The sequence below is a fragment of the Natator depressus genome, chromosome 13 (assembly GCF_965152275.1).
Source record: "Natator depressus isolate rNatDep1 chromosome 13, rNatDep2.hap1, whole genome shotgun sequence".
NCBI lineage: Eukaryota > Metazoa > Chordata > Testudines > Cheloniidae > Natator > Natator depressus.
The window spans coordinates 37,238,227-37,264,597 of record NC_134246.1 but is presented as its reverse complement, the minus strand read 5'-3'; the positions used below and the strand labels follow the sequence as shown (position 1 = coordinate 37,264,597).

The window sequence follows — 26,371 nt, the reverse complement described above, 5'->3', positions numbered from 1 at the left end:
AAGGAAACTTAGTTTGATAGCATCCTGCCTGGCAAGAACTCACTTACCAATAGCTGGGATGTGAAATCCTCACTTCTGTATTGTCTTGTCATTATAGTTCCCACTTTGCTATTGTTTATTTGCATGGTCTCTGTCTGGTTCTGTGATTGTTCCTGTCTGCTGTATAATTAATTTTGCTGGGTGTAAACTAATTAAGGTGGTGGGATATAATTGGTTACATAATCATGTTACAATATGTTAGGATTGGTTAGTTAAATTTCAGTAAAATGATTGGTTAAGGTATAGCTAAGCAGAACTCAAGTTTCACTATATAGTTTGCAGTCAATCAGGAAGTCGGTGTGTGTGGGGGAAATGGGAACAGAGAATGGCCTGTTGTTAATAAATTTGTTTTATTTTAATCTAAACCAACCCAGAGCTGGATGTGAATTTAAGTCACTGGTAACTCCAGTTAATGTGGCGAGCAGCTGTGGATTGTTTCTTTAAAGGAGCAAGCAACCCTTATTATTTCTCTGGATGCTCCAGGAGAGGGCTGGACATTTCTGGGCAGATGGTTTGTGGGGAAATTTTGGCCAGGGAAGCATTAGGGTCCCATGGTTAGTAGTAACCAAAACTTGTGAAGACCAGAGTATGGTGAGAGGTACCAAGCAGTCTGCTGGAGTCAGGTCACAGTGTGACCTGCGATTGTTGGTCAGTGGGGGGATATTATCAGGGGGAATCAGGCTGTGGGATGGGGGCGTGAAGTTGCACAGATGGGGGAGCTGGAATTTGCCCAGCTGTGCCGAGAGAGATGCCAGGAGCTGGAGGTGTTTAGCATAACAAAGAGAAGATTAAGGGGGAGTTGATCACAGTCTAGCAGTTCCTACGCGGGGAACAGAAATTGGACAATCGACGGCTCTTCAATAGAGCAGACAAAGATCTAACACAACCCAGTGCCTGGGAGCTGGAGCTAGACAAATGCAGACTGGATATAATGTGCAGATTTTAACAGTGAGGGCAATTAACCACTGGGACAATTCCCCAGGGGTCATGGGGGATTCTCCAGTGCTGGTGATTTCTGAATCAAGCCTGAATGTTTCTCTAAGAGATCTGCTCTAGGTCACAGAGGAATCAATTCAGGGAAGTCCTAGGGTGACACAGGAGGTTGTACTCCATGATCACAATGGTCCCTTCTGGCCTTTAGATTTATGGAAAGATCCCAGAGAGAGAGAGAGGGAGAGAGACAGGCCATGGTTTATTTGCCGTGGTGTATTTCTCAGTGTGGGGGTGGGTGCAGGGCAGTGAGATGAGGCTGGTTTGTGATCATGTCTGTCCAGGACCATCTCTTCCCCCTTCTCCATCATGGCCTCTCCCTCTCCACTGATCCCTCTGCCTCTGTTCTAGATTGCCCGCTGACCGCACGCTCTCTCTGTACCCCGGGTACACAGCGTATCTTCCAGGGGAGTGGGTTAACCTCAGGTGCTCGGCTCCTTTGTGTGAGCAGGTTTCAGGATTCAGATTCTTCCCTCAAAAAGGGCAGGATGACTCAAGCATAGTCCAACAGTCGAATGCAGGAGCCCGGCTGGAGCTCATGGTTGAAAAGGGAAATGCTGGACCATACACCTGTGGACAGTGGAGATGGGAATTTTATGGAGCGATCTCATCTGGGAATAGCAGGTCTGTCTCTATCAAAGTGACAGGTGAGCCCCTGCTTTTCCTGCTGTTTGAAGGGCGAGTCACTGGGAATCTGAAGCCCACCCTGTCACAGAGCCTCAGGTGCAGTGCTCTTGAGCAGCTCTGGGAGGAGTTCTTAGAGGGGACACATGACACACCTTGCTTCCGGTCATGTGTCCGGCTTCACCCCAGAAGTAATAAGCAGCTCTGGAACAGTCCCTGAGAGGGCCCCATCCACACACCAGCTCCCTTCAGGTCACAGTCTCTTTCTGGGGAAGGCATTTGGCTTCAGTGCCTCCTGGGATCGAACCTTGGAGCCTTTAGCAACCCTGGATCACCCTGTGAGCTCCCCTGAGTGAGTCCACCTGAATTGGACACCTGAGACAGAGACTTGCACATCCAAGGGGAGCAATACACCCCCACCTTCCTTAAACTGCTGTGACTCTCAGACTGCCGGGTAACAGCAGGGGGTTTATTAGCTGTCTGGGACACAGCAGAGAAAGTCCTTAGTTACCGTACAGAACAGAAGAGTAGTATAAGGGCCCTACCGTCAATCAAACTTTAACCCCATGTCTTGACCCTTTAAGCCCCGCCCCCCTGTCACCAGAAATCCCAGCCCCTGGTTTATTACTTCTGGGGTGAAGCCGGACACATGACTGGAAGCAAGGTGTGTCATATGACCCCTCTAAGAACTCCTCCCACTGCCCTCTACCAGTCGGGATGGGCTTCAGCCACAGAGGATCGCCCCGAGAGCAGATTTGACCAAACTAGGGCAGCTTCTGGGGCGGGATGAACTGCCCAGAAGAGGGTCGTGTGACCCCTCTAAGAACTTTTCCCACCACCCACTGCCAATCAGAGTACAGTACCACCACCCCATAAGTGCCAGCCCTGGGCAGAAGAGGCCATCTCTTACAAAGAGTGCATGTTCTAGAAATCGTAGAAATGCTGAGAGGAAACATGGACTCCTTCACCATTCCTGTGAGAACTTCGGACTTTGTTTTAGCCCCAAGGGCCTTCAACTATCCACAGAGAAAGTGCTACATCAGCAACAGTTCCGAGGAGGAGGAGGAGGAGGAGGAGGAGGAGGAGGAGGGAGTGGCCGAGGGGAGTCCTTTGGCCCAGTTGTTGATGGATACGCTGGAACCCAACCCTGAAACTCAACTGCTTGTGAGACACCCTGATGAGCGTGGTGGCTTCTCGTTATCCACCCCCCTGAGGGATTATTTAGGGGACCTCACGAGTGAGATCCCGCCAGATCAACACAACACTGAGTTTGTGTCAGCAGGCCCGAAAATGTACAGGTACAAGCTGTCAGGAGGAAAGGCCTGTATGAAAGTCAAAGGGATTACCCTGAACATAGTAAAGATCTAGTCCTGGACTATTGCACAGTCCTGTGAGGAAACACTGCAGCCCTCTATCATAAGGAACAAAAATCAGTGGCAAACAGAGTGTGGCAAATTGCCAGCACTACTATGATGGGTCTCACGCTTTCTTTTCTTGGGTGGCGGTTCAGGGCACCGTTTCTTGCCCCTGAACTGGGGTATTAACTGCCCCACTAGTGTCCTAGAGGAGGGGAGTGGAGAGGGAGGGACCCAGGCCTGCCCTCTACTCCGGGTCCCAGCCCAGGGGCCCTAGGGTTAGCAGTAAACCACTAGAACTAAAGGTTCCTTCCCCTGGGCTACTTCTCTCTCTTGCCCTTCAGCTTGTGGGGCTTCCTACCCTCCCTCTGCACAAACCAAGTGTCCCTTTACCTAGGGTCTTGGTCTTCTTAGCCCACCGCAGCACTTCTCCAAACTCTCCTCTGCTCCCCTCCAAACTGCTCTCTGCTCCAACACCAATCCACTCTACTTCAACTCCTCCAGACTGCTCTCTGCTCCAACACCAATCCACTCTGCTTCAACTCCTCCTCTTGTCTGATTGAAGCCGGGGGGGGGGGGGGTTTATCATGAGACTGGCTTCAGGTGCTCTAATTGGCTTCAGGTGCTTTAATTAATTTATAGCAAACTTTCTTCCCTCTACAGGGAATAAGGTTCCCTTCTAAAACTCTCCTACTGCCCTCTTGCCATGCTTTATCACAAGAGACAAAAACCCTTAAGAAAATGCAGAAAGTCATTTACAAGAGAGTCCTAGGCTTTTGAAAATGGATACATGGTGGTATATTATATCCAGTGGGGTGAGAAAAACTGCTTAGTCTAGTTTTTGCCCAGTCTAATAGGGTTGAGCATTTAGACTGCATGCTTATATGTTATTTCTGTTGGTAACTAACTCAGACTTTTTGCCTATCACTTAATATCACTTAAAATCTATCTTTTGTAGTCAATAAATTTGTTTAACTGTTTATCTTTATCAGTGAGTTTGCTTGAAGTGTGGGGCAAATCTGCTCAGGTTTGCAAAGGCTGGCGTATGTCCTCTTTCCATTGATGAAGTGCTGAACCAGTGAATAGGTTTTCACAGCTCATCTTGAGCAGAGCAAGAGGGTATATTCCAAGAGGGTGCAGTGCTGGGAGCTGGGGGGATCTGGCTGGTGCTTTTCTCTGTGTGATTCATGAGTGGCTCTGGGAGCACTCATATAATACAGCTGGGGGTGGGGCTCCACATGCGGTTGTGCTGAGTGATCACAGTGCCTGGAGGGGTTGCTGCTAGTCACTAGCAAAGCATTGTGAGAGACAGCCCAGGCTGCAGAGAGTTCAGGGGGTACAGGGGTCCAATGGTCCCAGCCTGCATCCTGGGGATCCCGTCACAATGGTCACTTACACCAAAAATCACGTCTCTCTTAGGTTGCTTCCAGGCCCAAGAGACCAGTCACTTACCCCAAATCAACTTGTACCCTAGATCCTACACCAAAAACAATGCCTGTAGCCAATCCTATTATAAAGGTTTATTAACTAGGAAAAAGGAATACGAGAGTTATCTGCAGGTAAAAGCAATCAATTAGAGATACGCCAATGAGCTACCATGTAAATCTGAAAAGTGACAGATTTGTAGTGATCTGTCAATTCAAAAGGTCTTTCAGGGTAGATGTAGGAGGCAGCCCCTGGGGATCTCTGGCTTCAGTTCAGAGTCTCTGGCCTTTCTGAGTTCAGACAGCCAAAAAGCAATTTCTTCTTGTCAGGGATTTTTATTTCCTTCCCTCAGAGTTCAAGAGCAGGGGAGAAGTTCCCATCCACGTCTCCTCTATATGGGTGGGGGGATGCAATCAACAAAGTGTTTTGTCCTCTGACGTTACACAATGGCTTGTCTGGTATCTATGGGCTTTCTTTTGCTGGGCAGGAAATAACACCTCTTGTGGAAAACTTGTATTTCACACTTGTTCATGTTTCTCTCCAGACTGTGGGCGTTTACAGTTTCAGAGCAAACACTTAACTATCACCTTACACCATGGGATATGGACTCTATCTGTGAGATTAATGCAGGCAGCAACATACAAGCATTTTGTAGAGTCTAAACACTAAAGACATTCTTAGAAGACTAATACCTATTTAGAGCAAATCTAACACACAGGTGACCTGGTCTGGTCTCCAGTTATGAGGTTGTAAGTTCTCAGCTAATACCTGCAGCCTGGGCAAGAGTGGGCATCAGACCTGCCAGCAGCACACAAGCCAGGCTGTTTTTCTTATCTGCCAGTTAGCCTGATTCACGCAGATGCATGAATCCACTTTCCTTTGTCTAGGGCCGGCTTCTTTATCAACTACCTCCATAACATATTTCCAGCATACAAACATAACACTTTCTACACAATCCGTGCATACATCACGCAGTGGTGTTCATGACCAATGGGTTACTAGTTTTTATATGATACCTGACAAGATGCCGGTTGGCTAAATATTCTGTCTGCGGTGCTTTGGGTGTGCCCATTGCCAAGTGGCGTAAAAGGGCTCTTGGGGTATAAAGGGTTAAGGATATGGATGCCTGGAGGAGGGGGGAACATGCAGAGAGATGTATAGAGAGCTTCCCCTCCTTATTTAGTTGCCTTCCAGGTGTGTGTTGTCACTATCTCGCTGTACAGCACATGCTCATCTTCAGCGGGTTTTAGATTTTTTGTTGTCTGGGTTGCGTGGGCCTGTGAGGCCGGGAATACCATGAGTGCGTAGGTGACTTCTGAGCCCTGGTGAGGGAGGAAAGAGAAATGGTAATGGGGAGGGGTGCACGGACACTAAGTTCTTGGATGCTGGAGTGGAGACTACGCCTATAAAAGAGGTAGTTGCAAAGACATTGGAGGAGAAGATCAAAGTGATCTCAAAAAAATGGAGAATTCCCCTGAAATCAGTAAAATGGAATTCAGGGAAGTGCAAAGTACTCCCTTTAGGAAGGAAAAATTAAAGGCAGCAGGACAAAAGGGGGTTAACTTGTACGGCAGCAGTACTGCAGAAAAGGAGTTCTAGTAGAGCACAAGTTGCATATGAGTCGATAGCCTTCGTCTCAGCAGCACCGTGCTAATATCATTCTGGGGTGTATTTACAGGACTGTCGTATGTAAGACACAGGAGGTAACAGTTGTCCCACTTGGCACTGGTGAGGACTCAGCTGGAGTATTGTGTCGAGTTTTGTGCCGCTCACTTTAAGAAAGATGTGGACAAACTGGAAAAGATCCAGGGGAGAGCAACAAAAATCATCAGATGTTTGGAAAATATGACCTATGCGGAAAGGGTGAAAGAACTGGGCATGCTTAGTCTGGAGATGTGAAAGCTGGGGGGGACCTTAGAACCATCTTCTAACATGACATTAGAAAGAGGACAGTGCTCGATTGTTCTCTGTATCCACGGAAGGTAGGACAAAATGTAATGGACTTAATATGCAGCAAGTGAGATTTCGGTTAGATATTAAGAGACTCTTTCAATCTCGAAGGGTAGTTAATCTCTGGAACAGGCGACTAGGGAGGTTGTGGAATCTCCATCACTGGAGGTTTTGAAGAGCCATTGGACACCCCGTTGGGATGGTCTAGGTTTAAGTAATCCTTCCTTGGCACAGGGGGCTGGATTAGATGGCTTCTTGAGGTCCCTTCCAGCCCAACATTTCTGTGATTCAATGGAGTTTGGGGTGATGGGGAAAGGGATGATGAATTCCCAGCCCTGCCTCCTGTGTGAGCAAACCCTGTGCAGCATCTCTTTGTGGCTGTTACCAGAGAGGCAGCTGCACCACAGGACTGGGCAAAAGATTCAGGCCGTGCAGTTTCCAGGTGGTTGGACTGTGCTGGAGTTTGAAGCTTAGCCTATAAATCCATTGATGTTACCTGTTCCATCTGCTCTGCTCCGGTACACGTGGCTTTTGATCCCTCATTATCACGACCAGGATCCAGGTTCCTGGTGTGTTCTCCAGGCTCAGATCCCTTGGTGCTTTTCAGAGGCTTTGGAACTAAAAAAGAACCAGATGAGATCGGAGCTGAGGTGGGGAGAGATTGTGAGGCAATGCCTAGCTACAATGTGCAACCTTGAGAAAGAAGAAGGTAAACTCAGCTTTGTAACTATTGATTTCAGTGCGTGTGTGATTCTGGGGCTTCTGCCAGGGCACAGGGGTCCAACAATTTATCTGTACAGTAACTCCTCACTTAAAGTCGTTCCAGTTAACGTTGTTGCGTTGTTAAATCGCTGATCTAGTAGAGAACGTGCTCATTTAAAGTTGCGCAATGCTCCCTTATAACCAGAGGCGGCGAGTTATATGGGCCTGTGGTGCCCAGGCTCCAGGAATATTCAGGGCCTGGGGGCCCGGCTCCACCAATGTTCAGAGCCGGGTTTCTCCCCCGGCCCTGTCTGCCACCCCCGCGTGCCTCCCCCAGAGTGTCCCCCGGCCCCTGTCTGCCACCCCCGCGTGCCTGCCCCAAGCCCCGCAGCGTCCCTGCCTCAAGCGGGCGGCTGCCCTGCAGCTCTGCTCTGTGCTCCCTTGCCGGTGGCGACGGTGGCCACTGCTGCCTACAAGACAAGAGTGGTGCCAGTGGCAGGCTGAGGCGGTGTCACAGAGTGGGGGGAGTCCAGGCCCTGCACCCCTCTTCCTGGGATTCACTGAGACTCTCAGCCAGCCAGTAAAACAGAAGGTTTATTGGACAACAGGAACACAGTCCAAAACAGAGCTTGTGGGTGCACCCAGGACCCCTCAGTCAAGTCCTTCTGGGGGAGCAGGGAGCTTAGACCCCAGCCCTGGGGTTCCCTGTGTTCCTCCACCCAGCCCCAAACTGAAACTAAACCCACCCAGCAGGTTCCCTGCTGCAGCCTCCGTCCACATTCCTGGGCCGAGGTGTTACCTCCCCCTCCCCCTCCTGGCTCAGGTGACAGGCTCTCAGGTCTCCCGTCCCCAGGGCACATTCCCAGGTCAACACTCCCCCCTCCCTGCTGAGTCACATCGTCACATCTCTCCCCCCTTCGAGACTGAACGGAGCGGGGTCACTCTGACCAGTGACCTGGGGAAGTTCGGGGCCCCCTCTCCGGGAAAGCGCATCCGCTATCAGGTTGGCACTTCCCTTCACATGGACCACATCCATGTCATAATCCTGCAGAAGCAGGCTCCATCTCAGGAGTTTGGTGTTGGCTCCTTTCATCTGGTGCAGCCAGGTCAGGGGAGAGTGGTCGGTGTAGACGGTGAAGTGTCACCTGAAGAGATAGGGCTCTAGTTTCTTGAGGGCCCACACCATGGCCAGGCACTCCTTCTCGATGGCCGCGTAGTGTTGCTCCCGGGGTAGCAACTTCTTGCTCAGGTACACGATGGGGTGTCTCTCCCCCTTTTCATCCTCCTGCATTAACACCGCCCCCAGTCCCGTGTCCGAGGCATCGGTGAACACCACAAAGGGCTTGTCAAAGTCTGGGTTTGCCAGAACTGGGCCGCTGACCAGAGCCTCCTTCAGCGCCCGGAAAGCCTCCTGCCACTGCTCGGTCCAGACCACCTTGTCTGGCTTCCCCTTCTTGCATAGCTCAGTTATGGGGGTGGCGATGGAGCTAGAGTGGGGCACAAATCTTAGGTAGTATCCTGCCATCCCAATAAAGGCTTGGACCTGCGTTTTGGTGTGGGGAGCGGGCCAGTCTCTGATCACCTCCACCTTGGCTGGTTCCGGCTTTAGGCGGCCGCTCCCCACCTGATGGCCCAGGTAAGATACTTCAGCCATCCCCACCTTGCACTTCTCCACTTTTACAGTCAGCCCAGCCTCCTGGAGTCGGTCCAGCACTTGTCTAACCTGGGACACATGGTTCTCCCAGGTCTGGCTAAAGACACAGATGTCATCAATATACGCCACGGCAAAACTCTCCATCCCCCTCAGTAGCTGGTCCACCAGGCACTGGAAGGTGGCTGGTGCTCCCTTGAGGCCGAAAGGCAGGGTCAGGAACTCATAGAGCCCCAGAGGGGTGATAAAGGCCGATTTCAGCCGGGCATCTGCATCCAGCGGCACTTGCCAGTAGCCCTTTGTAAGGTCCATGGTGGTAAGGTACCGAGCTCCTCCCAGCTTGTCTAGGAGCTCATCAGGCCTGGGCATGGGGTAGGCATCAGATACAGTGATGGCATTGAGCTTCCGATAGCCCACACAGAACCGGACCGACCCGTCCTTTTTGGGGACCAGCACCACCGGTGAGGCCCAAGGGCTGGCAGATGGCTGGATCACCCCCAAAGCCGGCATGTCCCGGACCTCTCTTTCCAGGTCCTGAGCAGTTTTCCCTGTGACTCGGAAGGGGGAGCATCTTATCGGCGGGTGCGACCCTGTCTGCACCTGGTGGACAGTCAGATTAGTGCGTCCAGGCTGGTTGGAAAACAGCTGTCGGCACGGATGCAGCACCTCCCTGACCTCAGCTTTCTGGGCAGGGGTTAGCTGATCAGAGAGGGGAATTGTTTCAGGGGGGAACCAGCTCTGGTCCCAGGGAATAGATCTACTAAAGGGTCATCTCCCTGCTCCTCCCACTGTCCACACACGGCCAACACCACATTGCCCCTGGCATAATATGGCTTCATCATATTCACACGGTACACCCGGCGGTGGTGCACCCGGTTCGACAGCTCCACCACATAGTTTACCTCATTGAGCTGCTTGACGACCTTGAAAGGGCCCTCCCAGGCGGCCTGTAGTTTGTTCTTTCTCACGGGGATGAGACCCATCACCTGATCCCCGGTGGCGTAGGCACGGGCCCGCGCCGTGCGGTCATACCAGACCTTCTGCTTCTTCTGGGCTCTGGCCAGATTCTCCCTGGCCAGGCCTATGAGTTCAGCTAGTCTCTCTCGGAAGATCAGGACATACTCCACCAGTGACTCTCCATCGGGAGTGGCCTTCCCCTCCCACTCGTCTCTCATCAGGTCCAGGGGGCCCCTTACCCTCCTTCCATATAACAGTTCGAAAGGCAAAAATCCGGTAGACTCCTGGGGCACCTCCCTGTACGCGAACAGCAGGTGAGGTAAGTACTTGTCCCAATCCTGCGGGTGCTGGTTCATAAAGGTTTTCAGCATCATCTTTAGCGTCCCATTGAACCTCTCCACCAGCCCATTGGACTGGGGGTGATAAGCTGAGGCCCAGTTGTGCCGGACCCCACATTTCTCCCACAAGCACCAGAGCAGGGCCGACATGAAGTTGGAGCCTTGGTCTGTCAAGACTTCCTTGGGGAACCCCACTCAGCTGAAAATGGTCAGGAGCACATCTGCCACGGTGTCTGCTTCAATGGAAGCTAAGGGCACTGCCTCGGGGTAGCGGGTGGCAAAATCTACCACCACCAGAATGTATTTCTTCCCCGACCAGGTCGTCTTGCTGAGAGGCCCCACGATGTCCATGGCCACCTTCTGGAAAGGCTCCTCTATGATGGGCAAAGGTCTCAAAGCCGCTTTCCCCTTGTCCTGGCCTTCCCCACCCTCTGACAGGGGTCACAGGATCAGCAATACTGCCGGACCGTGATAAAGACCCCCGGCCAGTAAAAGTTCTGTAGCAACCTCTGCCGGGTGCGCCGGATTCCCTGGTGCCCTGCGAGGGGGATGTCATGGGCCAGGTACAGGAGCTTGTGGCGATACTTCTGGGGGACCACCAGCTGCCTCCTGATCCCACAGGACTCCCCTTCCCCTGGGGGAGCCCATTCTCGGTACAGGAACCCCTTCTCCCACAGGAACCTCTCCTGGCAGCCTCTCCTCATGGTCCGTCCCACACTGAGGTCGGCCAGGTCCCTGAGCTTCCGCAAGGAGGGATCTTTCCTCAACTTGGCCTGGAACTCAGCGGCTGGGGAAGGGATGGGGCCTGGTTCCCCCTCACTGGCTGGGTCTGAGGCCACAGCCTCTCCGAGCCGTGCCCCTCGGCGCTCCCTCCCCACCAGGGTAGGGTCCTGCGCCTCCGGTGTGGTACCCTCCCCAAGGTCAGGGTGCAGTGCCCCTCGCCGGCTCTAGCTACGGGTCACAACCAGGGCGGTCTGGGGCTTGCTTGGCCAGTCCTCTAGGTCTCCCCCCATCAGAACTTCAGTGGGCAAAAGGTGGTGTACCCCCACATCCTTGGGGCCCTCCTTGGCCCCCCATTTCAGGTGTACCCTTGCCACGGGCACCTTAAATGGGGTCCCACCCACCCCTGTCAGGGTCAGGTAGGTGTTGGGCAACACCCGATGTGGGGCCACCACCTCGGGCCGGGCCAGTGTCACCTCCGCGCCCATATCCCAGTATCCATTGACCTTCCTCCCATCCACCTCCAGGGGAACAAGGCACTCTCTCCGGAGGGACAGCCCCGCGCCCACCCTGTAAACCGAGCACCCTGAGTCCAGAGCCTCCAGGCCTCTGGCGGAGCTGGCCTGGGGTACTCTTCCCTCCTGAGCAGGTGGTAAACTGGTAGCCCCCCTTTCCTGGGTCGTCTGCCCCTGGTCCGGCTGAGCCCCTACCCAGTTAACCCTGGGTAGGTTGGGTCTGCTCAGTTTGTCCCTGAGCCCGGGGCACTGGGTCCGCACGTGGCCTCTCTGGCCACAGTGATAGCAGCTCAGGTCACGTTGGTCCCCTCGAGCGGGTCGGAGGGGCCCGACGCCAGGCGTTCCCCTTTGGAGGGGGTTCTCCCTATTTCCCCGCTGGGAGGCCCCATGGTGACTTTCTCTCTGCATCGGGGGGGGGGCCTGTTCTTTTGGGACTCCTCCTGGCTACCCCCTGACCGACTGTTCACAAACTCGTCGGCCAGCTGCCCTGCGTGCTGGGGGTTCTCGAGCTTTTTGTCCACCAACCACAGCCTCAGGTCGGAAGGGCACTGTTCATACAGCTGCTCCAGTACGATTAGGTCAAGCAGGTCCTCTTTAGCTTGGGCCCCCGCTGTCCACTTGCGGGCATATCCCTGCATCCGGTGGACCAGTTGTAGGTAGGTGACCTCAGGCGTTTTACGCTGACTCCGGAACCTTCTCCGGTACATCTCGGGGGTCAGCCCAAACTCACTGAGCAGGGCCTGTTTGAACAGTTCATAGTCCCCTGCCTCCGCCCCTGTCATTCGGCTGTACACCTCCACGGCTTTGGGGTCCAGTAAGGGGGTGAGGAACTGGAGCCTGTCTGCAGGGTCAACCCTGTGCATCTCACAGGCATTCTCAAAGGTCGTCAGGAAGCTACCTATGTCCTCCCCCTCCTTCCGCTGGGCCAGGAAGCACTTATCAAAGCTCCTTGTAGTCTTGGGTCCCCCCTCACTCACCGCAGCCGGGGCCCCACTGCTCCTCAGCCTGGCCAGCTCCAGTTCATGCTGTCTTTGTTTCTCCTTCTCCTGACGTTCCCTCTCCTTCTCCTCCTGCTCATGTTGACATTGTTTCTCCTCATGTTGACGTTGTTTCTCCTCATGTTGACGTTGTTTTTCATGATCCTCCAGCTCCCTCATTTTCATCTCCCTCTCCCATTCCAGCCACCTCTGCTCCAGGGATGGGGAGCTCCGCCGGGAGGATCCCCTGCTGGCTGCCGGGGTCAGGGTGCCCTCGGTATTCGCTGGGCTTCCCCCAACCCCTCCCCCAGGCCTAGGTAGGAAGGGTCTTGGGATGTCCTGGGCAGCAGTCTGACCCCTCCCAGCCCGGTCAGGCCCCAGGGCCCACGCTGCGTCCACCGGGCGGCTTCCCTCAGGGGCAGGGATTGGGTCATCCAAGCGATCCCTCTCCTCCAGCTGGGCAATCAGCTGTTCCTTGGTGGACCTCCCGATGCGCAGCCCCCTCTGCCTGCACAGCTCCACCAGGTCGCTCTTAAGGCGTTTAGCGTACATCTCCCTGCTGGCCACTCGCAGGCCGGGCAGCTTTCCACGGTTTCCAGGAAAAGCCCCTCGTGTGCCAGTCCTTCTTGAGGTCACCACCTCTTTGCCAGGGTCGAGCCGCAGACTCCTCCGCCCCTGGGACAGCTCGCTGCAATCCCCCGGGGGACCCTGTTACTGCAAAAGTCCTTCTCTCTGGTCACACACTCCCAGGGGTTAACCGCCCCCTGAAACTGTCTCTCTCGGACTCTTCAGCACGCCTGGTCCCCGTCAATCCCCCTTTGTTTTACTGTTCCCCAGTCACTTACTGCAGGAAGCCCCGTTCACGGGGTGCAGTACATCCCACCGCTGCCACCAGTTGTCACGGAGTGTGGGGGAGTCCAGGCCCTGCACCCCTCTTCCTGGGATTCACTGAGACTTTCAGCCAGCCAGTAAAACAGAAGGTATATTGGACAACAGGAACACAGTCCAAAACAGAGCTTGTGGGTACACCCAGGACCCCTCAGTCAAGTCCTTCTGGGGGAGCAGGGAGCTTAGACCCCAGCCCTGGGGTTCCCTGTGTTCCTCCACCCAGCCCCAAACTGAAACTAACCTCACCCAGCAGGTTTCCTGCTGCAGCCTCCGTCCACATTCCCGGGCAGAGGTGTCACCTCCCGCTCCCCCTCCTGGCTCAGGTGACAGGCTCTCAGGTCTCCCATCCTCAGGGCACATTCCCAGGTCAACACTCCCCCCTCCCTGCTGAGTCACATAGTCACAGGCGGCTGCTGCACCTGCGGAGGGAGGAGGTGCTCACACGATTGGCAGCCCGGTCGCACCTACCGGGAGGTGACGCTGAGGGGGCTTCCGGGAGATGGAGTCTGAACCTCACCTGAGCAGCTGCTTGGGCTTGGATGAATGTCTGACCGTGTGATCCGTGTCTTCCCCCCCGCAGCCACCACTCCTGCCCCATGCTGGGCAAGGGGCAGCCCCATCCCCTATGAGGCTATGGTGAGGGGCAGCAGGCTGTAGCAGGGGAGGGGGCCACATGTGATGGCAGCCTCCTCCCCGGCACCCACTACAGGGGAGGCAAGGGGGCTTCTGGGACCCGAGAGGGGCCCGGCCCCTAGGAGCACATGCAGTGATGGTGCTGGATGAGTGTGCTGCCGGGGGGGAGAGGGCTGGGGGACTGTGGAGTCCTCTTCTCTGGCCCCAGCCCCGTGGCAGCCTGCCTGCACCCCAAACTCCTCAGCCCCAGCCCCGGCCCCGCCCCATCCCAGAGCCCGCACCTCCAGCCAGAGCCCTCACCTTGCTGTCTCAACTTGCTGATCTACTTAAAAAGGCAATGTACTTAGAGTGAGGTAAGCATACTTAAAGGGGCAATGCACATCTCTCTCTCTCACACACACAGGGTGTGTGTCTCTTTCTCTCTCTGCCATGCTGTCCCCTCTCCCTCCATTTGTGCTGCCTTGTAGAGTGTGAGGCTACATTAACAACAATGTGTTAACCCTTGAGGGCTCAGCCGAGTGCTAGTTCATCATTTAGCAGTAAGGGATTCCCTGGGAAATATCCCACCCTCTTCCACGCTCCAACTTCATCACCTCAACCAAGCTTCACAATCATCATTGCTGTGTACAGTATTCAATTGTTTGTTTAAAACTTATACTGTGTGTGTGTATATATATATAATATAGTCTTTTGTCTGGTGAAACAAATGTCCCTGGAACCTAACCCCCACTATTTACATTAATTCTTATGGGGAAATTGGATTTGCTTAACATCGTTTTGCTTAAAGTCGCATTTTTCAGGAACATAACTACAATGTTAAGTGAGGAGTTACTGCATTTGTTTATATATATATATTTTCCCAGCACAGAGACATAAAGATGTCTGCAAATTTTAAATTATTTTACCCCTCACTTCACCCTAACCACAAGCAAAGGTCTTAGTGCTCACATCAAATGAAATGATTTGTCTTAACCAACTCAGCTGATGTTTGATTTATTTGACATATGTGTTAATAAATTGAACGTGTACCAATACACATTGGAAAGCCCATAAATATTTTTTAGAACTGTATCTTCTTATTGTACTTTGTCTTCTCGTTCAAAGGTAAATACCTCGTTTACCATGCATATTTTAGAATTTGGTTTCCATACCCACATGGTGGTAGGATTCTTTGTGGTTGTTAATGGTTTAAAACTATTTACACTGATCAGTACAGAATAGTTTTTGATGAGACCATATCACAAAAGCAGGTGGGAGATCACAGCCCCTTGCCCCCTTTTACCCACCTCTTTTCTTCCTATGGCAATAGCAGAGCAGAGCAGCCAGGGCTCCAGTCAGAAGTAAGACACCACCAATTCTCAGCAGAATATCACGCGTATAGTGTGAGGCTGTTCATGCCGCAGACAAAGAAAAGGGAGGGAAGGGGACATGAGAACAGCTAGGCAGCCCTGTCAAAAGGTCTGGTACCCACAGAGGAATCCGCCCTTGAAACAAATTTGCTGTGATGACAGCCCCTCACTATATTGTCTATTGCACATTCTGTCTGGAACAGCCTGCTCCCCTTTCCAAAGAGGGGAAGGATGATCCAGTGGCTATGGGGCTGGCCTTCAACACTGGCTATGGGGGTTCAATTCCCTGCTATACCGCAGACGCCCTGTGGGACTCTTCTCTTTGCCTCTATTCCCCATCTCTAAAATGGGCACTGAGGGGCTGAATCCATTAACAACATTGTGAGGAGCTCAGATAATAGGTCACGTGGGTCATGGAAGTATCATAGATAGAAAGGGCATGGGGAAAGAGGGGGGTTTTCATCTCCACTTTGGTTTCGATCTCCATGTGACATCTGTCACCTCATCTGACCTCCCTTTCCCACGAGAGCTCCTGGGGATGGTTCTCCTCCAATGGAAGCAAATCAGAGGGCTGGATTAAAAAAATTAGGGAAGTCTCACCTGTCACAGTGACATTCAGAGCGTGGCTCCTGGGTGATGGGATCCACCTCCCACTCACGTTCTCCTCGTATCCGCAGGTGAATTCCCCAGTGTTGTTGGGACCTGCCTGCAGGATGCTGAGCACAGAGATGTTCATAGAGCTGGTGCTGGGCTCTGTGGTGCTGATCTCAGACCCTGCATCCCCAGGAACGAGCTTGACACTGTCCTTGTAGAAGTGAAACCTCCGCTGATTAGCATCCCTGGGGGCCATGCAGGTGACGAGCAGGGGGAACCCTTCGCTCACCACTCCGGATGGGGGATCCATGCTCAGTGAAGGCTGGGGAGGGCGATCTGTGGGGATTAAAAAAGGAGAGGGGTCAGCAGAGGCATGGCGGTGGAGAAAGTGGAGATGGTGCCCAGAATTCAGTTTATTTACAGCTGAACTTTATTCTCGCTCCAGAGTCTTGTGCTTCTCTTCAGCATCCTGAGGGGCTCCCCACAGAAATGAGCAAGAGCCAGGCTAGCGGGTCGGGATGGCTTCCTTCAGATACAAGGCGGGGCTGGGATGTGGGGGTCAGAAGGTGGCCAGGGGCACCAGGCCGTGACTCATTTTCTGTCACCCCTCCATTACTAATGCTTCAGCCCCTGATATTTATGGAGACCTTGGTAGATAGGGAGGGCCCAGTTCTCTCTGTAGATCCCGCCCACTCTGGCCAGACTGGCTGAGAGCTGGGTGGCCCTTTTGGGATTCTACCTCCCCAGAGGGGAGAGGCACAAGGTGGCCTGTTGGATGCCCAGATCTGTGTCCGTTGGGCAGCCATGTTCTTGGCTATGTTGAGTAGCCATATGTTGTGCTGCTCTCCGAAGGGCAGCCACACATTGGAAATCAGGCAGCCATATTGGATAGACATGTCCTTGGCTGTGTTGAGCAGCCTTGTTTTGTGGCTGTGATGACATCAGAATAGAAGCCATGTTGCCAGTTAGCTGGGCATGTAAGGCAGTGAGGAGGCCATTTTCCCAGTTGGGCAGCCATGTTAGACCTGAATGTTGTAGCGTGAGGCTCATCAGGAGCATGAAAGAGCAAAGAGAGGGCAGAAGAGGAGGGGAATAAAAGGAGCAGATGTTAATTCAAAGGCTAGAGTCCAGCATGGAAGGAGGGAAAGAGGATAATAAACAGAACTGGAATCAGAAGAGGCAGAAGCAGGGGTCAGAAAGACGTTAGCGCTGGTCCTGCTCTAGTTCTCTGGCCTATGCAATGTTGGAGGTCAGATTAGTTGGACAAAGTGGTCATTTCTGGGTTGGGAAACTATGAAGTATGATCCATGATCCATTGACTGGCCTGGATTACCCAGGCCTGGGGCTCTGGTATCTTCACCTCAGCTGTGAGCCCCAGCTGGCCCCTCCTGGTTGAGATGGGGACCACGTCAGAGATCAGCTCTCCTCCTTGGTTGTGGGGTCTGTGCCTAAGAGGAATGAGTTGGGGAAAGGGCGAAGCAGAGAGGCTGGGGCTGGTCTGGAGAGCAGAGGGAGGGGAAGACGATTGTTCTGTGGAGAGGAGCGTCTGGGGCAGATGGGGCAGTGCAGAGGGGCGTTTGCCCCAGGGTCTGCTAACGGGTCTCTGGGCAGTCAGGCTGGGGGGACTGCTGAGGAGAGGCAGGGCATGGCCTGGGGTGCCAGCAGCACAATTCCCAGGTGTGGCTGGGAAGGGATGGAGAAGGGCCCTCCCCAGTGATGACCCTCAAGTCTCAGCCACCACCAGGTGGAAATAGGTCTCACCCATCACTGACACCAGGGCTCCTTTCAGATGGGATCTTTCATCCACACTCCACTCTCCAGTACAGACAGGTGTACTTTTTGCTGTCTGCTATGTAAGTTGTGCTAATCAGCTAGGTGTCCTGGCAGGAGACCCCGCTGAAAATCCGCCTCCCTCTTTGATTTAAGAACTTATATCCCCTGTTGTTTCCTTACTCATTGGACCAAAGCACTTGAGTGTGACCGGCTCCTCTCAAATATAGATAGGGTGAAGTGGGTCCAAAGAGGGCATGGGGGGAGGTGGAGTGTCTGGTATAGAGATAGAGAGGGGGACCCCCACAACATGAGGAAGGGAGATATATGAGAAAAGTCCCTGACACACACAGACACAAACCACCCCGATCTCCCTGCCCAGTGCTGTCTAACATAGGCTGATGGAGATGGGCTGGTTCTTCCCACCTTGGATCTCCCGGCTGGATGGGGGTACCCGCTACACAGGTGCAGAACCCAGAGACCCCAGAGATGTGATCCTCAAGGGGTGAGTGAAGCTGCCCCTGGATAAGCCCCCAGCTGAGATGCTCCATCCTCCTGCCATGTCAAATTGGAATCCTGCAGCTTTTTGACCCCAGGGGCAGCCCAGCATGTGAGGGGAACAGGGTCTCCAAGGAGGTACCAGAGGTGGTCTGGGCTCAGGGAGAGGGTAGGGGCCACAGCGGGGTCTGGAAAACAGGGGTCAGCGTTAGATACAGAAGAAGGGTCACACCCTGCAGGGATCACTGGAAGGGCCTGGGAGGTGAGGGGCAGATGTTACCAGGTAAAATTCATCATAGGAATTAGAGGGGGATGGAGACTTCTCTGTGGGAAACTCCCTGCACCCCTGCACCTCACTGAGCCCCAGTGTTGCACTGTGATCACATGTTACCCAGCAGGAGGCTGGGTATCTCTGTGTGGGGTCCACTGGCTGGACTGGGTTGCCCAGTGCCCAACAGGGGTAAGGGATGGGTGGTCTGTCTCAGCTTTGAGCATCAGCCGGTCACTCCACTGGGACCAGGGACCTCTTTAGAGACCAAATCCCTGCTTTGAGGGAAGGATTTGTATCCAATGGTGCTTTCATGCCCAGGGCCCGAGCACCTCAGGGCAGCACCTTCCCCCCCCATACACATGGGCCGTAGGGATCCTGATGCACTGGTGCCAGCAGTGGGTAAGGGTGACATCAGAAATTGATCAATCTTCTGATAAAAATTATGAATGAAGTGGCAGGGCTGAGGGCGTAGAACTAAAGACTTGTGAGCCAGGATGACAGGGCTGAAAGTTCCCCCACAGCTGTGCCCTCTAAGTGACAAAATTCTCAGATCAGCTAGGAGCCTCTCCATGCTGTTGGGGTGCCCAGCCCCCCACCCCCGTGTCTGACATCAGGGCCTGACACTGACAAGAGATGGCCCCCAAGTTTTAGATGTTACTGCTGGCTGGGAGTCCCTGAAACCCAAAGTAGCACTATAGCCCCCCCACAACATCCACTGGAGGAGCCAGAGATCCAGGGAGTGACGCTAACCAGCCACGGTGGGTTTGAAACTGACCCAGCTGGTGGCCCTGTCTGGAGCTGAGTGACCGGGCTGTGTCTCACCCCATGTACGGAGCAGAGATACACCACCACAGAGCCAGCAAACAGCAGGAGACAGGGGGACTGACCTGTCACTGTTATGGAGATGGGTCGGCTCCTCTCCGATGGGATCTCTCGCCCAGACACTGTCTTCCAGGATTCACAGGTGTACGTTCCGGCTTGTGATCTAGACACCTCCGACAGTTGAATGGACTCAGTGTAACTGTACCAAGGTGTGGGGAGTTCCTTGGAGTGGATTTCCTGGCCGTCTCTGAAGAACCGGATCCCGGACACAGTGGACGCCCCGTCAGCTGAGCACGTCAGGGTCACAGTTTCTCCCGTTATGTAGACAGGCTGCTTCGGGGACACGGTGAGCTGGGGAGCCGGTAGGGGGACTGGAAAAGACAAGGGGGTCGGGGAAGAGACGGTTCCTACTTTGGAGGCTGGTGACACAGAAGCAGAGGAAGATACAGAGAGAGAGCAGAAGAGGGTGGTATCCTGGACACAGACCCCAGCCAGCCCCAGCTCAGTGCCCAGTAACCACGTCCCTGCCAGGGCCATGCACACACTGAGCAGCAGAGATCTCACTGCCAGGAAACCCAGTGGGACCAGCGTCCCCTCCTTGGTACCTGAGCGGGTCAGCTCCTGCCCAGGGCCAGCTCAGCCTGCAGGGGCTGGGAGGGGAGGGCTTGTGTGGCTGAGGCTGGGGGTGTCAGGGAGCTGCCCCCAGCAGGCACAGACCAGGCTTCCCTGCACTAAGGGCAGGTGGTAGCGACGTGCCTCAGAGCCCTGGGTACCCCCCGTGGGAGCATCAGACACGCCAGTTGGGGTCTGGCCCCATTGACTCCAAAGGAGCTAGGGCTCATTTACATTGATCTAGCTCTACTCATAGACTCCCTCGGAGATTTTGCTGATTCTCACCAGCTGGGATCTCGCTCCTTCCTAGCGAAGCCTCTGAAACCAGCCCCCTGGTCCCACTGGGGCCTTGGGGTGTGTTTTAAACTAATGTTTCTGCTGCATCGCAGGGAGCGTTTGCACGGACGGGGAGTGATGGGGCTGGGGAGGTTTTCCAGTCCCCAAACCTTGACTCCGTGTGATGGGTATTGACCCCGCACTGGCGCTAAGAGGGGCAACAGGAGCTGGAGAGCTTGTCACATCCGAATCCTGCATGTTGACGATCCCAGCCCAGCCTGTGAGGGGAACTGGCTCTCCAGGGGGGTACCCGGGGAGATCACGGCCCAGGGAGAGGGACCGGGCCACAGATGGGTCTGGAAAACAGGGGTCAGCGTTAGATATAGAAGAAGGTCAGACCCAGCAGAGATCTCTGGGAGGTGAGGGGCAGAGGTTACCTGCTGAGCCATGCACACACTGAGCAGCAGAGATCTCCCTGCTGGGAAACCCAGTGTTACCAGTGTCCCCTCCTTCGTACCTGAGCGGGGCAGCTCCAGCCAGCGCCAGCTCAGTCTTCATGGGCTGGAAAAGGAGGGATTGTGCAGCTGAGACTAGGGAGTCAGGGAGCTGCCCACAGCAGGCACAGACCAGGCTTCCTCACGCTAAGGGCGGGTGGTAGGAGCATGCCCCAGAGCCCTGGGTATCCCCGGGGAGCATCACACCTGCTGTCTGCTGAGTAAGTCGTGCTGATCACTGAGGTGCCTTGGCTGAAGACGCCTTTGGGGATCTGCTCCGCTCTTTGAATGAGGAACCTGTATCCCGTCACCCTCTCTCTCCTGGGAGCCGAGCACTTGAGGGTGACTGACTCCACTCGGATATATATGGGATGCAGGGAGACAAGAGAGAGCATGGGGGTGGTGGAGGGTCTGGAATGGAGATCGAGGGGGGAACCACCACAAAATGAGGAGCACGGGGAGATAGATGAACAAAGTCCCTAACACACAGAAGCCACCCTGATCTCACTGCCCAATGCCACCTCGCGCAGGCTGGTGGAGAGGGACTGGCTCTTCCCAGCTGGTATCTCCCGGTTGGACAGGCGTATCCAGTACAAGCAGGTGCATGACCCAGAACCCCCCTGCCCTGTGACATTCAGGGTTCGCGTGAAGCTACCCCCAGATAAGCCCCCAGCTGAGGTGCTCCATGCCCCCACCACATTGAATTGGAATCCTGCAGCTTTGTGACCCCAGGGGCAGCCCAGCGTGTGAGGGGAACAGGCTCTTTGGGGAGGTACCCAGGGAGATCAGGGCTCAGGCAGAGGGTCGGGGCTGCAGGGGGGTCTGGAAAACAGGGATCAGGGTTAGATACAGAAGAGGGTCACACCCGGCTGGGATCTCTGGAAGGCCTGGGAGGTGAGGGGCAGATGTTAGCAGGTTACATTCATCTCAGACATTTAGAGGGGGATAGAGACTTCTCCATGGGAAACTCCCTGCTCCCCTGTACCTCACTGAGCCCCAACCCTGCACTGTGCCCACATGTTACCCAGCTGGAGGCAGGGCCTTATGGTGTGGGATCTGTTGGCTGGACCTGGTTGCCCAAGACTAAGGGACGGGTGCTATCTGTCTCACATGTGAGCAACAACTGCTTTCAACTACCAGAAAGGGGGTTCCAAAGAGGATGGCTCTAGACTGTTCTCAGTGGTCGCAGATGACAGAACAAGGAGTAATGGTCTCAAGTTGCAGTGGGGGAGGTTTAGGTTGGATATTAGGAAAAACTTTTTCACTAGGAGGTGGTGAAGCACTGGACTGGGTTACCTAGGGAGGTGGTGGAATCTCCATCCTTAGAGGTTTTTAAGGTCAGGCTTGACAAAGCCCTGGCTGGGATGATTTAGCTGGGGATTGGTCCTGCTTTGAGCAGGGGGTTGGACTAGATGACCTCCTGAGGTCCCTTCCAACCCTGATATTCTATGATTCTATGATCAGCTGGTCACTCCACTGGGACCGGGGACCTCTTTGGAGATCACATCCCTCCTTTCAGGGAAGAATTTGGATCCTATGGTGCTTTCACCCTCGGGAGCCGAGCACCTCAGGGTGTCCCTTTGTCTCCCATAGACATGGGCAGTAGGGGATCCTGGTGTATTCATGCTGGCAGGGGTGACAACAGAAACTGATCCATCTCCTGATGATAATCATGAAAGAAGCAGCAGGGCTGGGTCCTTAGACCTGGTTGCTCTGTAAGGCAGGACAGCAGGGCTGCGAGCTCTCCACAGCAGTGCTCAGGGCTGTGAGCTTGCCCCACAGCAGTGCTCTCTTAGTGCCAAACTTTAGTGATCAGCTGGGACCCTCTCCCCCGAAGGCATGTCAGACACCAGGGCCTCACACTGACCAGAAAAGGGGGAGATTTGGGATTTGTTTCAATAAACATCGCCAAGTTTTCAAATGTTATTTCTGCCTGGGATCCCGCAAAACTTAAAATAGCACCAATGCCCCCGCAAAACCCACCACAGGATCCAGAGAGCCAGGGAGTGACACTAACCCGGTGGGTGGCCCTGTCCCGAGCTTGTGACTGGGCTGTGTCTCACCCCGTGAAAGGAGGAGAGATACCCTGCCAGAGGGCCAGCAAACAGCAGGAGACAGAGGGGTCTCACCTGTCATTGTTATGTAGATGGGTTGGCTCCTCTCCGATGGGATCTCTCGCCAAAACTGTGTCTTCCAGGATTCACAAGTGTATGTTCCGGCTTGTGATCTAGACACCTCCGACAGTTGAATGGACTCAGTGTAACTGTACCAAGGTGTGGGGAGTTCCTTGGAGTGGATTTCCTGGCCGTCTCTGAAGAACCGGATCCCGGACACAGTGGACGCCCCGTCAGCTGAGCACGTCAGGGTCACAGTTTCTCCCGTTATGTAGACAGGCTGCTTCGGGGACACGGTGAGCTGGGGAGCCGGCAGGGGGACTGGAAAAGACAAGGGGGTCGGGGAAGAGACGGTTCCTACTTTGGAGGCTGGTGACACAGAAGCAGAGGAAGATACAGAGAGAGAGCAGAAGAGGGTGGTATCCTGGACACAGACCCCAGCCAGCCCCAGCTCAGTGCCCAGTAACCACGTCCCTGCCAGGGCCATGCACACACTGAGCAGCAGAGATCTCACTGCCAGGAAACCCAGTGGGACCAGCGTCCCCTCCTTGGTACCTGAGCGGGTCAGCTCCTGCCCAGGGCCAGCTCAGCCTGCAGGGGCTGGGAGGGGAGGGCTTGTGTGGCTGAGGCTGGGGGTGTCAGGGAGCTGCCCCCAGCAGGCACAGACCAGGCTTCCCTGCACTAAGGGCAGGTGGTAGTGACGTGCCTCAGAGCCCTGGGTACCCCCCGTGGGGGCATCAGACACGCCAGTTGGGGTCTGGCCCCATTGACTCCAAAGGAGCTAGGGCTCATTTACATTGATCTAGCTCTACCCATAGACTCCCTCGGAGATTTTGCTGATTCTCACCGGCTGGGATCTCGCTCCTTCCTAGCGAAGCCTCTGAAACCAGCCCCCTGGTCCCACTGGGGCCTTGGGGTGTGTTTTAAACTAATGTTTCTGCTGCATCGCAGGGAGCGTTTGCACGGACGGGGAGTGATGGGGCTGGGGAGGTTTTCCAGTCCCCAAACCTTGACTCCGTGTGATGGGTATTGACCCCGCACTGGCGCTAAGAGGGGCAACAGGAGCTGGAGAGCTTGTCACATCCGAATCCTGCATGTTGACGATCCCAGCCCAGCCTGTGAGGGGAACTGGCTCTCCAGGGGGGTACCCGGGGAGATCACGGCCCAGGGAGAGGGACCGGGCCACAGATGGGTCTGGAAAACAGGGGTCAGCGTTAGATATAGAAGAAGGTCAGACCCAGCAGAGATCTCTGGGAGGACCTGGGAGGTGAGGGGCCGATATTACAAGGCAAATTTCATTTCAGGAATTAGGAAGGGTTGGAGACTTCTCCAAGGGAAACTCCCTGCACCCCTGTACCTCACTGAACCCCAACGCTGCACAGTGCCCACATGTTTCCCAGCTGGGGTAAGGTATTGGGTGGTCTCTGTCTGAGCTGTGAGCACCACCCAGTCACTCTACTGGGACCAGGGACCTCTTTGGAGACCAAATCCCTGCCATGATAGACTAATTTGTGTCCTATGGTGCTTTCACCCCAGGGGCCAAGCACCTTCCCTTCCCATACACATGGGCAGGGAGGGATCCTGGCATATTGGTGCCGGCAGGGGGTTGGGTAACATGATAGTAACCAATGCCTCCCCCGACAGGAATCATGGCTGAGGAATCCAGGCAGCTGCAGGGCTGTAGGTTTACAGAGGGTGGCCCTGACAGCACCCACCTGGGAGCCTGGTGACGGAGCTACTGTTCCTAGACGAGATCTCTTGGTTGGATTCCAATCTCCAGTACGCACAGCTGTATGACCCAGCATTTCCCTTCTCTGCTGTGAACTCCAGCCGGGCTCCAGCATTAGGGTTGAGGACTATGCTGGGGTCCTGCTGCCCTTTGTGATAGAAGAATCTGTATCCTGAAATCTCCTCACGCTCAGGAGCCGAGCATGTGAGGTTAACCTGCTCCCCTGCGAGATACACTGTGTACCAGTACTCCCGCAGGAGTTTGGGGGCCGGCGAGAGATCTAGAAGAGAGGCAGGGGGTCACTGTTGAGGGAGAGGGCACGATGGAATAAGAAGGGAGAAGGCGGAAGAGATGAGTCCTGGACAGACATGATCACAAACCAGCCTCATCTCACTGCTCAGCAGCCACCCCCACACTGGGAATTATACCACAGTCCGTCTCGCTCTCTCTCCCTGTGGGGTCTTTTCATAGATCCCAAGGCCAGAAGGGACCATTGTGATCATGGAGTCCGACCTCCTCTGTCACCCAGGCCCTAGGACTTCCCTGAATTGATTCCGCTTTGAGCTAGAGCAGATCTCTGAGAGAAACGTTCAGGCTTGATTCAGAAATCGCCAGCACTGGAGAATCCACCACAACCCCTGGGGAATTGCCCCAGTGGTTAATTCCCCTCACTCTTAAAAATCTGCACCTTATTTCCTGTCTGAGTTTGTCTAGCTCCAGCTCCCAGGCACTGGGTCGTGTTAGGTCTTTGTCTGTTCTACTGAATAGCCGTCGATTGTCCGATTTCTGTTCCCCAGGTAGGAACTGCTAGATTGTGATCAACTCCCCCTTAACCTTCTCTTTGTTACACTAAACACCTCCAGCTCCTGGAGTCTCTCACTAGAAGATGGACTGACACTTTGTGCTCTAGGCAAATTCCAGCTCCCCCCATCTGTAAAACTTAACACCCCCCATCCCACAGCCTGCTTACCCCTATATCCTCCCACTGACCCTAAATCTGCTGCTCCTTCATCCTGTGGGTGGAGGAGATGACAGGGTGGGTGGGACTAGACTGTTGCAAGGAGCAATTCAGGGAGAAGTGCAGGAGCCAAGGAGAGAATCTGCCTTTCTCACCAGGGACTAGGGGCATGAGGAGCGGAGCTAGGGGGGGAAGGGTCCTTCATGTGTCTGGGGAGCACCAGGATCCCCTCTGTGTCCATCCTGGGGCAGCAAGTAAGGGGATGACAAGTGTGGGAGGGTCCTTCATCCACCTGGGGCACCCCAAGATCCCCCACTCTCCCTCCTAGGGGAAGGGGGGTGCAAAAAGGGGGGAGGGTTGTTAATGCAAATGTTTCAACCCCAAGACCCTCATTCACATCAGGGTATTCACCCCAAGTTCTCTATCACGGGGGCCAGGGGAAGAAGAGGGGGGAGAACCCATCAGCTGTCCATCAGACCTGCCGAGCAGTAGCTAGAAGGCTTCAAAGAGAAAGAGAAATGAGGAAGCTCAAGCGGATGTGGGGAAGGGTGGGGGGAGTTTTTCCACCGATCATGTTTCCTCTGGGGTCTCTGCAGAGCCTGCGTTTAATGCCCCGCTGAGGGGGTGCTGGGTCTGTGCCCCTGGCCCTGAGTCCACCATGGGAGCCCAGAGCTGGGGCAGGGAGAGCTCCCCCCTTCCACACACAGCCCCACGGTGATGGCCCCTGCCCAGGGGAGACTCAGTGTAATGGGGAGGTGGGTGCTCAATCTCCTTGGCCGTTCATTCCTCGCTCTCTCTGCTCAGGCTGCCAATGAGAGGCTGGGTAGCGCCCAGTGAGACGGGGGCATCTTCTCCCCTACGGCCTGGGCTGGGACCCACCACGTGGACCCCCCAAGCAGCCATCAGCTGGAGTCTCTCTTCCAGCCCCATGGTCATGGCTCTGGAGTGGAGCTGATGCAGCTGCACGTTCCACAGGAGACACCTGTGCATGGGGTGGCCTGACCACCCAGGATGAGAAGGGGGCACCTGGGGATCCCCCCTTCCTTGAAATGCCAAACATCACAGTGTGGGAGGAGGGGGATCCCCACCCCCACCGTCTGAGACCTCCCCACCCCTACCG

The 26,371-nt window shown here is 54.6% G+C and overlaps 1 protein-coding gene across 1 annotated transcript in view; it reads left to right on the top strand.

Annotated features, from left to right (window-relative positions):
• The first annotated feature begins 749 nt into the window (after positions 1–749).
• Positions 750–26,371, top strand: part of LOC141997111 (immunoglobulin superfamily member 1-like) — a 44,114-nt gene continuing 18,492 nt past the window's right edge. The window contains exons 1-2 of the mRNA XM_074969415.1: positions 750–775; positions 1,381–1,676. Coding sequence (XP_074825516.1) covers positions 750–775; positions 1,381–1,676 — 322 coding nt within the window. The remainder of the gene's footprint in view (positions 776–1,380; positions 1,677–26,371) is intronic.